Source organism: Megascapheus bottae, chromosome X, assembly GCF_031878675.1.
Source record: "Megascapheus bottae isolate mThoBot1 chromosome X, mThoBot2.hap1, whole genome shotgun sequence".
In the NCBI taxonomy this organism is placed as follows: Eukaryota; Metazoa; Chordata; class Mammalia; order Rodentia; family Geomyidae; genus Megascapheus; species Megascapheus bottae.
In genome coordinates, this window is record NC_143547.1 from 70,858,316 (window position 1) to 70,869,731 (window position 11,416).

The 11,416-nt window shown below is 43.3% G+C and overlaps 1 protein-coding gene across 1 annotated transcript; it reads left to right on the forward strand.

Moving 5' to 3' along the window:
• Cldn2 (claudin 2) lies at window positions 1-10,069 on the forward strand. The gene is made up of 2 exons (XM_090326324.1): window positions 1-211; window positions 7,332-10,069. The coding sequence occupies exon 2, from the start codon at window positions 7,514-7,516 to the stop codon at window positions 8,204-8,206; it is 693 nt and encodes a 230-aa protein (XP_090182450.1). The 5' UTR covers window positions 1-211; window positions 7,332-7,513; the 3' UTR covers window positions 8,207-10,069.
• The last annotated feature ends 1,347 nt before the right edge of the window (window positions 10,070-11,416 follow it).

Sequence of the window (11,416 nt, forward strand, 5' to 3'; positions counted from 1 at the left end):
TTCTTAGCCCTCAGGGGTTTAATTCTCATCTATAATAAGGCTCAGATTTTCAGATGGATTTTTACAAAGCTGTAGTAACCAATTAGAAATCCTTTATCACCTTAGCCTGTGGCCCCTTGGGCCTGGCTCTCCTATGTCAGGAACCTTTCCACCCTCTCCGGGGACATCTATCTCCTCTTGCAGAGGTGCTGCAAAAGAACTAAACTGCTCTGTAAGTATCTCAGTTTGGATTTGATTGCTGTGCTTTAACTTCACCTAGGCTGGTATTTCTCCTAGCTGCTACCAATTGAGCCCACAGTGGAGGGACGCTGGACTACTTTGGGTTCCTGAGTGGATGGTATGGGGAAAGGGTTCCTATGGCATTTGATGGTATTTGTTTCCCAGAAGCTGTCACAGGGCCAGAGAAACCATTCTTCAAATCTTAACATTTCTGGCTGCAGCTTTTGGGACAAAAGAAACAGGCTAAACCTAGATGGAAAGAGCTCCAAATAACTGTGGGGGGCTAGAGAAGGCTCCATAGCCTTCCCTGGCATGAGGCTTAGGGAGGTGAAGGCATGAAGGGTTCCCTTCAAATCCTTCAATGATTTCTCCCCACCAGCCTGCAAGATGTCATCAGAAATTTGTTGTTTGGACTAGGACATTTATTCTTAAGCCTTCTTGAAACCGGACTTGAAGTCAAAAAATTCACAGCATTTATAGGTGGGGATATTGTTGCTAACTTTTGTTCTCCAAATTCAACCCTTCAGTTTTGTAAGTATTCTAAACGAAGCATGATTTACTTGAATGATCAAGACCAAAACAAGTCAGCTTCTTTCTTTTCTTTTCTGTTTTTTTTTGGCCAGTCCTGGGGCTTGAACTCAGGGCCTGAGCATTGTCCTTGGGCTTTCTCAAAGCTAGCGTTCTACCACTTGAGCCATAGCACCACTTTCAGCTTCTTTTTTTTCTATGTGTGTGGTACTGAGGAATCAAACCTGGGTCTTCGTACATGCTAAGGCAAGCAGTCTACCACTAGGACAAACTTGTGGCCCCCAGTCAGCTTCTCTTTAAAACAATTAGAAAATCTCTCAATCCAATTGCAACTCCCAATCAGATGCAGAAAGAAAGGTGAACTGTTCTAAGAAGTTTCTTCTTAGAAAGTAGAGTCTCAAAGGAATAGCTTTGCCACCCATGAGAGCTGTTATAAGTTCAAGGAGGGTTGTAGAGTGGAGAGCAAGTGTCTCATATTCTTCTAAGGGGATATAACATCTAGGGAGAAATGAGAGGACTGTGATCATTTTCATCAGTTCCAGAAGGACCTTCCTTCAGCCACAGAATCAAAATTGTCTTATCTCACTCTGTCATTGGAAAGTGCTTACAAAGTGCTTGTGCTATGCACAAGCTATGGAGAGAGTATTGGGAAGGTACTCAGGTGAGAAGGAGTTAAGTCACGCACTGCTGTCAGTCTTAACCATTCTAATCCTCTCCTGGGGTTCTAATGCCTTCTCTAAAGAAGATTAGGTACAGATCCTAAGGGAAACTTTTTTTGCCCAGCCTTTGGGCCATGGAGTATGTTGGCCTCATTCCCAGAAGACAAATTCAGCTGGCAAGGCCTACAGCTCTCTGTACCCTAAGCAGCCAAAATTTGGCTTCTAAAATCCCTCAGGAAAAGGGGTTTTTTCCATTATGGGGCTTGAACTCAGGACCTGGGTACTATCCCTGAGCTCTTTTGCTCAAGGCAAGCACTGTTCTACTTTGATCCACAGCACCACATCTGTGTTTCAGGTGATTAATTGGAAATATGTTTCTGGACTTTCCTGCACAGGCTAGCTTTGAACCGTGATCCTCAGATCTCAGCCTTCTGAGTAGCTAGGATTATGGAGGTGAACCATTGGAGATGAACAACTGGCACCCTTTTAAAGAGAGCTGCTTCTAACAACTTTTCAGTCTTCCCTATTTGTGGAAATGACTTTCTGTCACCATTACCTTTTTAGAGATTCAAAACTCTAGAGTTGAGCATAGTAGGTTTTCATGTCTACTTCTCATCAAATACAAGCAAAGTATAGCCTGTCCCACCACCTAATCACTTGCTATTTTGTCTATCTTGCCTTCCTCACCCTTTCTGGAAGATAATCCCCATGGAGTCATTTTGAATGAGCTCTGACAACATCTCAGCTATGCCAAATTATTCTAAAGGTTCCAAGGCTCTGGGAGGACATTTTGTTGTCTCTGTCTTCTCCATGTCTCAACATACTCTCCTACTTATTGGGTCAGGACAGCTTCTTTTAAGTTCTCCTCTTAGGGTATACTATTGTTTCCTATGGGAAACTTGGGATTGGCTTTTCTGTCACCGTTCCAGAAAAAAAAATGGAAGCAAAAAGTGCTGGGAGCTAGGAGGTATTCCCCATAAAAAAAAAAGCTCAAGCAAGGTAAGTGCTGGAGGTTTGGCACAAATGGTAAAGCATTTGTCTAGCAAGTGTGAGCCTCTGGGTTTAATTCTCAGTGTTGCAAATAACAACAGAAATGAGTAAAAGAAAATCCTAAACACTTCAACATAGCTTGTCAAACTTTCACTGAAAGCCCAAATAGCTAGAAAATTCAAATGAAAAAGTATTTAACCCATCCTGAGTAGTAAGTGGAGGGCCCAAAGCCACTTTCAAGTAGATAAATGCTAAAAGATAACAAGCAAGTAGCCAAGGAAGTGTTGGGCGGCAGGGACTTTGAGATAGACATAAAAGCAGATTCAGTGCTCAAGTATGGCTGCATCATGTGTGTGTGCAGGAACAAAAGGCATGGCACTGATGGTTAATGGTGAGAGACAAGGCAGGGAAGAAGACCATAGGTCAAATACGTGACTTTCCTAGTAGATATAATTTTGTCCTGAAAGGAATTAAATGTCTCTGAGATTTATAAGCATAGCAAAGAGTACGTTGATTTCCACTTCAGAAAGACCATTGATAGATGAATTGATTCTAAGAACTGGACTGTAATGAAATTGGAAAGCGTTGGGCAGTGGGGATGGATAAAAGTGAGTGGATTCATAATTCTTTCTGAAGGCAGATCTAATAGGACTTCAACAATCATTATAGATCAACAAAAGGTGAAGAACCATGGGTGACTGGGTTATTGGGTAGTAAATACAGCTGATTATACAAAGAGTGAATTCAAGGGAGGTCTGAACCAGGCATGGCGGTGCACATCTACAACCCACTTACTCAGGAGACTTAGTAAGAGGGGTGTGCGTTCAAGGGCAACATAAGCTTATATAGGAAGGTCTTGTTTCTCAAATAAACAAAACCCCCCAAAAATCTCTAGCAGAGGTGTGGATTTAGCAGTCATTGGCATAGAGTCATTGGCATAGAGTAAATGAGAGAGTAAACTGGGGATGATGTGATGGAAAAGAATATTGGAGGAAGGAAGACATGTTGAAATAACCAAAATATGTGCATTGGATGTTGGGAATAATTAATAACATTGATGAGAACATTCTCAGTGGAGGGGGTGAGTGGAAGCAGCCAGACTACAGAGCACTACGGAGTGCATGGTAGGATAGAGAGGTAGGGAGATCGATATCAAGTGGCTTCTTTAAGGAACTTGGTTACAAAAGTAAATAATCAGGATAAACAGCAATACCTGCCTAGGGAAGAGGCAGGTGAGGGAGTTGAAGAAAAGAGTGGGAAATATTTTGAAGTCACTACTATAAGGGTATGGACCAGGGAGGAGCTGCTTAGACACGCATCACTGAAGGCCTCACTGAGATGTGCAGTGCTGATCAGGAGAGACATAGTGGTGCCCAGGTGAAAAGAAGAAAACCAATAGCAGGAAAGGACATGTTCAGGGTCACAACTGATAAGTGAAAGAGCTCTTCAGATATTTACTGGCTTCTGATCTGGACATCACCATCACCTCTGACACTAATGAATACTGTTGACTATGAGCCATGTTTCCAGTGGTACAGCAACACAGCTGAAGCTTAATGTAGGGTGAGTTTCACCATCCAATGGTTTCTAATTTAACTGAAAAGACAAATTTATTCAATAGATGAATATGTGTCACTTCTCCATATTTTCTACCTTTTCCTCTGATCTTCATCACAATCTTCTTTCCTGTTAGGAACCCTTCTACTACATTTAGAAAGTCTCTATTTTATAATCATCTGAGAGCCCTCCAACCTCTTAACCAGTTTTATTAATTTATTAGTATATATTTGTCTAGGCTCTAGTGGCTCACCTCTATAATCCTAACTATTCAAGAGGCTGAGATCTGAGGATCGAAGTTCAAAGCCAGTCTGAGCAGACAAATCCAAGAGACTCTTATCTTCAATTAACCAGTGAAAATGCCGGAAATGGAGGTGTCACTCAAGTGGTAGAACATCAACCTTGAATGAAAAAGTCAAGGGAGAGCAAAATGCCCTGAGCTCGAGCCCTATTATATATTTGAACAAGTGCTCTGGGTAAAGCACTTGGGTAAGCACATGAGCAACAAAGACAGGTAAGTTCCAAGTTCCTTCCCTTTAGTAACTCACAGACTATCAGAGAAGATTAAAAAGTTACATAGAAAATTGCAGTATAGTGCAAAAAAGTATACCTCTGCCTTCAGTTCCTTATCGATTCTACAACAAAAACAGTATCACAAAAAGTTGTAAGTAAAGGAGTTAACACATGTAAAGAACTTAAGAGAAACAATAAGGGAGACAATGTAGGTAAGAAGTGTAGCTCAAGTACTAGAGTGCCTGCTTAGCAAGTGTGAGGCCCCTGAGTTCAAACTCCAGTACCACTAGGAAAAAACCCACAAAATAGCTGGGTGTGGTGGTATAAGCTTGTAATCCCAGCAGTCAGGAATCTAAGACACAAGGACCAGCCTGGGCTACATAGCAATGCTCTGCTTCAAACAAACAATACCACTGTATACCTGTTGCTATTGTTATTGCAGTACTAGTGGCGATGCTGCTGCTGCTGCTGCTGAAAACAATGATAGAAGTAAATAAATATAAGATACTGTTAGAACAAAGAGGAGCAGCACTTAACCCAGCCTAGAATGAGAGATATCTGAACTGAGCCCCAAAGGATGAGAAAACATTACATGGAAGCAAAAAAAAAAAAAGAATGCAGGTTATTCCTCCTAGAACAGCTTGTGCTCATATTTAGAGGCAAAACACCACATGACATGATTGAAGAGCTGTGTTTAGTTCAGCAAGAGTTTAGGGTATGAGAAGGAGAATGGCAAGAGGTGAAGCTTGAAAGGTCATGGAGCACAAACAAGCCTGGACTTTATTCTTTAGCCAATGGGGAACCATTGGAATGTCTTATTTAGAATAGTGACTTGATGAGATTAATATGTTGAAAGATCATCTTGACCACAGTGTGAAGGATTGGAGGAGGCAAGATTGGAAGTAAGACTGATTAGGAAGCTGTTGCTTCCAGGTGAGAGAATAATTAAACCCTGTATTAGGAAGCAGCAGTGGAGATGGAAAAAACAAGGGGGATGGGGAATCATGGACTTGAGGGATATATATATATATATATATATGATATATATGAGAGAACTGGTGGGGTGTCGTAATTGTAGGATTCAGGGAATAAACAGAAGAAAGGTGGCAGGGGACCTTCCTAGAATTTGGTCTAGTGAAAGGAGCAGATAGATGTATTATCATTTGGTGACTACAGGGATTCTAGGGAAGAACTGTTTGGGGAGCAGTGCATGGGGGAGGGGATATGTTTTCTTTCAGACATGGCAAATCCAAGGTGCCTGTGAGATTTCTAGGTGGATTTTTTTGAATCCATACTGGAATTTCAACTCAGGACCTCTTGCCCTGAGAAGAGACGGGCACTCTACCACTTGAGCCATGCTCTCGGCTCTCTTTCTACATTGGTTATTTTTCAAGGTATAGTTTTGCTTTATGCTCAGATAGGCCTACTTATGCTTTCCTCTGTCACTGGGGATGACAAGCATGAACCCCTGTACCCATACCCAGCAACTGAGGAAGATAGTGTCTTGACAACTTTTTTTGGGGGGGTGGGGAGGGCTGGGCTGACCTCAAATCAAGATACTCCATTCTCTACCTCCTGAGGAGCTAAGACTATAGTTTGCACCATTGTACCTCACTCTAGGTAGAATTTTTGTTGTTGTTCGGTAGCACTGGGGTTTGAACTCAGAGGCTAGTGCTTGCTTGGCTGGTTATTTATGAAAAAAAAGTCTTGTTTTTGCCTGGGAAATTTTAACTAGAAGTTCCTCAGCCAGTCTTGAAGGTCAGGAAATTAAGATGTGGGAGTGTCAGTGGATGGGTAATAGATTAAGCCACGGAGGTGGATGTGTTTGCTCAAGGACAGAGTGTTAATTGACGAAAGAAAAGAATGGACTTCTGAGCAATGCTCGTTTTAAGATGGGAGTAGGGAGAAATTTTGGAGGTGCAAATAGAATCAACAGAGTGTACTGTGTTGAAAAATCAGTAGGATGGGGGGGGGGAATCTTGATTTTTAGTATCCTGTATCTTGGAAAGTGAAGACTCCATAAGCATTTCAAACTCCTGTACATCTTAGGAATTTCAAAGGATTGCCTTGGGTACTTGTCTATTAAAAGCTGTCTATTGAAAAAATAGCTTCCATTGTTCCTTCTATCTACATTACTGACCTAACAGCCCAGGGAACTTCAGGATCCTTTGTGGAGTAAGAAATATATTCGTTAGAGCTCTCCACATCATCTTGAAGGTTGATGATGGAAGCATCTGTTGGGAGATTAAACAAGAAATATCTTGTATTGTAATTTCGAGGGGCTTCACTTGCTAACTTGTAGATAAAGATTTAGGAAAGCTAGGAAGATCCAAGTTATCAGAGTGTGGGTAGAAAGCCTTGTCATGTGTTCCAATCTACTGGGGCACAGATTTTTACCATAGGCAGGATGGTGCAGGGTTAGGCTTGTAATCTCTAGTCCCATATAGATTGAAGAAGTCTCTGACAAGTCCACGGCTACATTCTAGGATCTGTTCCTGCTGATCCAGTCCCCTGGAATTTGGTCTCAGTCCGCAATTGAGGGGCCCTGTGGCTCTGTTGCTTGGCAATATGCTAAACACCAGGCTTTGGTAACTTAACAGTGGTGTTAACATAACCACCACAACCGCCACTGCCATCACAACCTTCTCGGAAAGCAGCCACCTGTCTCGCCCCTGCCTTTGTCTGACTGCCAACCTGAGGCATGTGCCTACGTAGAAGTGATGACATTCTGGCTCTCCTTTGAAAGTTTTTTTTCTTTCTCATGTGTTATTTCTAAAGATAACAAAGGTCAAAAGGCATCCAGCATTTTCTGGTCTCTCATAAGCTTCTGGTCAATATTTAATCTGGTTTATGGATTTTTTTAAGGTTTTCTAGATGCCTTCTTGAGCCTGCTTGTGGCCACCCACAGACACTTGTAAGGAGGAAAGAAGTCAGCCTGGCAGAGACAATCTCAAATGAGGGATTAGAGGCCAGAATCTAAGGCGCAACTGCTGCAGCCAGAAGACAAGGTAACAGCCCCTGAAGATACTTCTACTCAGAGGTCTGCCATGGCCTCTCTTGGCGTACAACTTGTGGGCTACATTCTAGGCCTTCTGGGGCTTTTGGGCACATTGGTTGCCATGCTGCTCCCCAGTTGGCGAATAAGTTCTTACGTTGGTGCTAGCATCGTGACAGCAGTTGGCTTCTCCAAGGGCCTCTGGATGGAATGTGCCACTCACAGCACAGGCATCACCCAGTGTGACATCTACAGTACCCTTCTAGGCCTGCCCGCTGACATCCAGGCTGCCCAGGCCATGATGGTGACTTCCAGTGCATTCTCTTCACTTGCCTGCATGATCTCTGTGGTGGGAATGAGGTGCACAGTGTTCTGCAAGGAATCTAGAGCCAAAGACAGGGTGGCCGTGGTGGGTGGAGTTTTCTTCATCCTTGGAGGCCTCCTAGGCTTCATCCCTGTTGCCTGGAATCTTCATGGAATCCTGCGAGACTTCTACTCACCACTGGTGCCGGACAGCATGAAATACGAGATTGGAGAGGCTCTTTATTTGGGCATTATTTCTTCCCTGTTCTCTCTGGTAGCTGGAATCATCCTCTGCTTTTCCTGCTCAACCAAGGGAAATCGCACCAACTACTATGATGGCTATCAGGCACAGCCTCTTGCCACCAGGAGTTCTCCAAGGCCTGGTCAACAACCCAAAGCCAAGAGTGAGTTCAACTCGTACAGCCTGACAGGGTATGTGTGAAGAACCAGGGGCCAGTACTGGGGGAGGGAGAGGGCTGGGTCTGGGAAAACCAGTGGACAGCACCACCAGGGACACAGGTGAGGGACATTGCCTACTGGATCATGTCAGAAGGTGTTGCTGAGAATAGACTGACTTTGGCCATTGGATCCAGTGAAGGTATGACAGTTTCCAGGTTGAATTGTCAAGGATATTGGCTGAACCAGCCTTTCTGTTTCTCTCACTTTGCCTCCATGCCCTGAGTCTTTAACCTTAACCCCAAGATCTTACCTTCCACCTTTGACCAGGCCACCGAGGTTCCCTCGACTCCTTTTGTGTACCTCAAAACGCACTCACAAACCTACTAGTTGCATCTCATTGACTGAATCTTTCTATGATCAAAGACTTTCCCTCTGGGTGCAGTTGGCTATTAGCTCACTGCTGGAGGACAGGGAGAAGGAAAAGCGGTGGCCTTTATGATCGTGCTTCTAAGCTCTTTGTTGAGCCTCCCTCCAAAGGAATGGATCAGCCACTAATAGGCCCAGGAATCTTCATTTCACTCCTGTTTTGACTACAGTGTGTCCGGTCTGAATTGTTCATGAACTGAAAGAAAACCATCGTATGGTATCCAGGGAACAAAAAACAACTAGGTACAAGAAAGGAGAGAAAGGGTCAGGGATTGAGCCTACAGCTAGAGGAAGGCAAAGGCAAGAAGATATTATGGAAAGCTCAAAGCAGCAGCAGACTTGGACTCCACTGAGGAACTGCCTGAGAAGGTATAGTTCCAACTCACACCAAAGCCTGGAGCTCCTGACTTGGTCTCCTATCTAAACCACAAGGCCAAGGACCCTAGATAATGGTTTTCCTTAGGAATAATCACCCTGTTTTCTAGAACTAACTCTTGGCTGGGGGATGATAACATGGGAACTGTAGAGGACCATATACCCCTTTGACCCTGACCAAAACAATTTGAATTTTGTTAATTTTGTTACCTAAGAAGCTGGTTGGACATGTGTGGTAGCTCCAGTGGGTTTTTCTACTCTTCCAGAGTTCCTTCCCCCTTCCCTTCCCCGCCCCCCGCCCAAGGAGTCTTCAGATCTAATGACAAATCAGCCTGAAAGGCTGGGATCAGACCCTCCCAACAGAGCACTGCAGAGCCTGTGAAAACCTGAAGTACCAGATGGGTCCCTTGTCAATTTTCATATTCCTCTCATCATCCATCAGAAGATATCAGATGGGACTTAAGGGCTCTGATGTGGAACCTCCATGCCCCAGGCATGATCTGAATGATAGTTGGAACTGAAGCCTGGGATTTCAATTGAAGTGGCAAAGTAGAGAACAGCTCCCTGGCAACAGTTGCATCTCAAAGGTCTGTGAATGCTCCATTTCCCCTGGAGTAGGAGTGAGGCCATAAACCAGGAACATTTTTCCTCACCAGCAAAATATGAGCAGCTTCTGAAGATATCCGAATATCCCCCAAAACTCAGCACCAGCAAAAGGGACCCAATTCTGTGGGGCCCCTCTGACATGACTTGCATACTTCTGCCCTTTCATTTTTGTTCAAGCTGTTCTGTAGAAGTTCATTTCCCGTAGTCAAGTCTCCCCCATGCTTGGAGATCTTGTTCAGCATCACCATTTCCTTCTTTGAGCCTTCTCTGACCACTCCATCTCCCTCATCCCTCTCCCTCCAATCTTCAATGTATAAATTACTTCATGTTTATCATTCATAAATTTTGATCATTAGTTCTGTGTATATGTGTGCACCAGATCTCAAATGCCCATTATTAAAACTTGGAGAGTATGTGCTTCATCTTAGAACTATCTGTATACCGCAGAATATCTGTCAGAGTGCTGGGCACACAATAGGTGATCAATAAACACTTGATTGAGTAACTGTTTCTTTAATTGAAAGGGACCCAGACAGCATGTGTCTGAAAAGAAATTGCACTGAATGGAGGGTACCACTTGGCCTTTCTTCCTACAGAGTGACTAAAAATTCCATATTTTACTGGAGACATTTAGAAGCAGAGTTATAAAACTAGGTCAGAAAAGTTATTCATCCTGCCCAGTACTCCTCCTTTTTGGAACAGTTATTTCACTGAGATTATTTACTAAACAGCTATGTGTTTATGAGAAACATAAAGTGTATCTGATTATATTCTTTTGGCAGGTGAGAAAAGTAGATTTTCCCAGGTCCCCATGGTATTTAACCACCTCTTGACTCACCAATTAATATACTGATGATCTAACAATATTCACAATCAATAGGAAGACCATACATGTGGACTCCACACAGCCAAAAGAAAGTAATTTATGGCCATCAAAGTAACAGGGTAGCCTGCAGGTTGCCCATAAGGTGATGGAGAAAAACAATTCAACTTTATGACATGGAGTTGCCTAGCTGTTCTATCAGAGGAATACCAGGTTTACATTCAAATAAGATATAGCATCTCAGTTCTAATTCCCTAACTCTGGACATGTGAGCCTGTGAGGCCAATGATTTTTGCCTCATTAGGAATTAACAAACACTAATTTGTAAAAGTATCTATCAAAATAACAGCAATAATGACAAAGCCCTATGAGATTCACCCTAACCAGCCCCTAAACCTAGCACACAGAAGCCAAGTTATTTCAGACACTATCCTTATACTTCTGGTGCAGGGGCTAGGGCCCAGCAATCAAGCCCATTCAATGGGGAATGGCGGGGGGAATGGGAGGGCTCTCTGGACAGAAGCATAACAAAATAAGTCTTGTCTCTGGTCTGGCACCAAGAACCTCAGAATGATTGTGTGCTGGAGAGGGAGTCAAGTCAGCATTACCTTGTGGATTCTGTTGTGCTGAGTGGGCAGATGTCTGGTATGGGCTCTGAGGATCAATCACCTGGCCTCCAAAGCACCTTAAGATCTCCTGACTTGATTATATCCTCCAAATCCCTCAGAGAAGTAGGTCTTTCCAAGGAGACAAATGCAGGACTAGAATGATTAAGTAAAAGCTCTCAAGTTGGAGTGAGTCTGGACATGAGCTTGGAGACACCATGGCAATGTGGGTTTGAGATTCTCTTCTCAAAAGTATGAGGGCCCATTGCTCTTTAAATGTCCCTTTCCCTGTCTGCCACTGCAATAGTTGAGCTTGTTAGGATGTTAGGGGACAGAGCTTTCCATTTGTCTTAGAATAAAGCTGGTCTGGTGATTTCTTTGTTAATCTGGAAAGTCTCAATGGAAGAAATTAGAAATT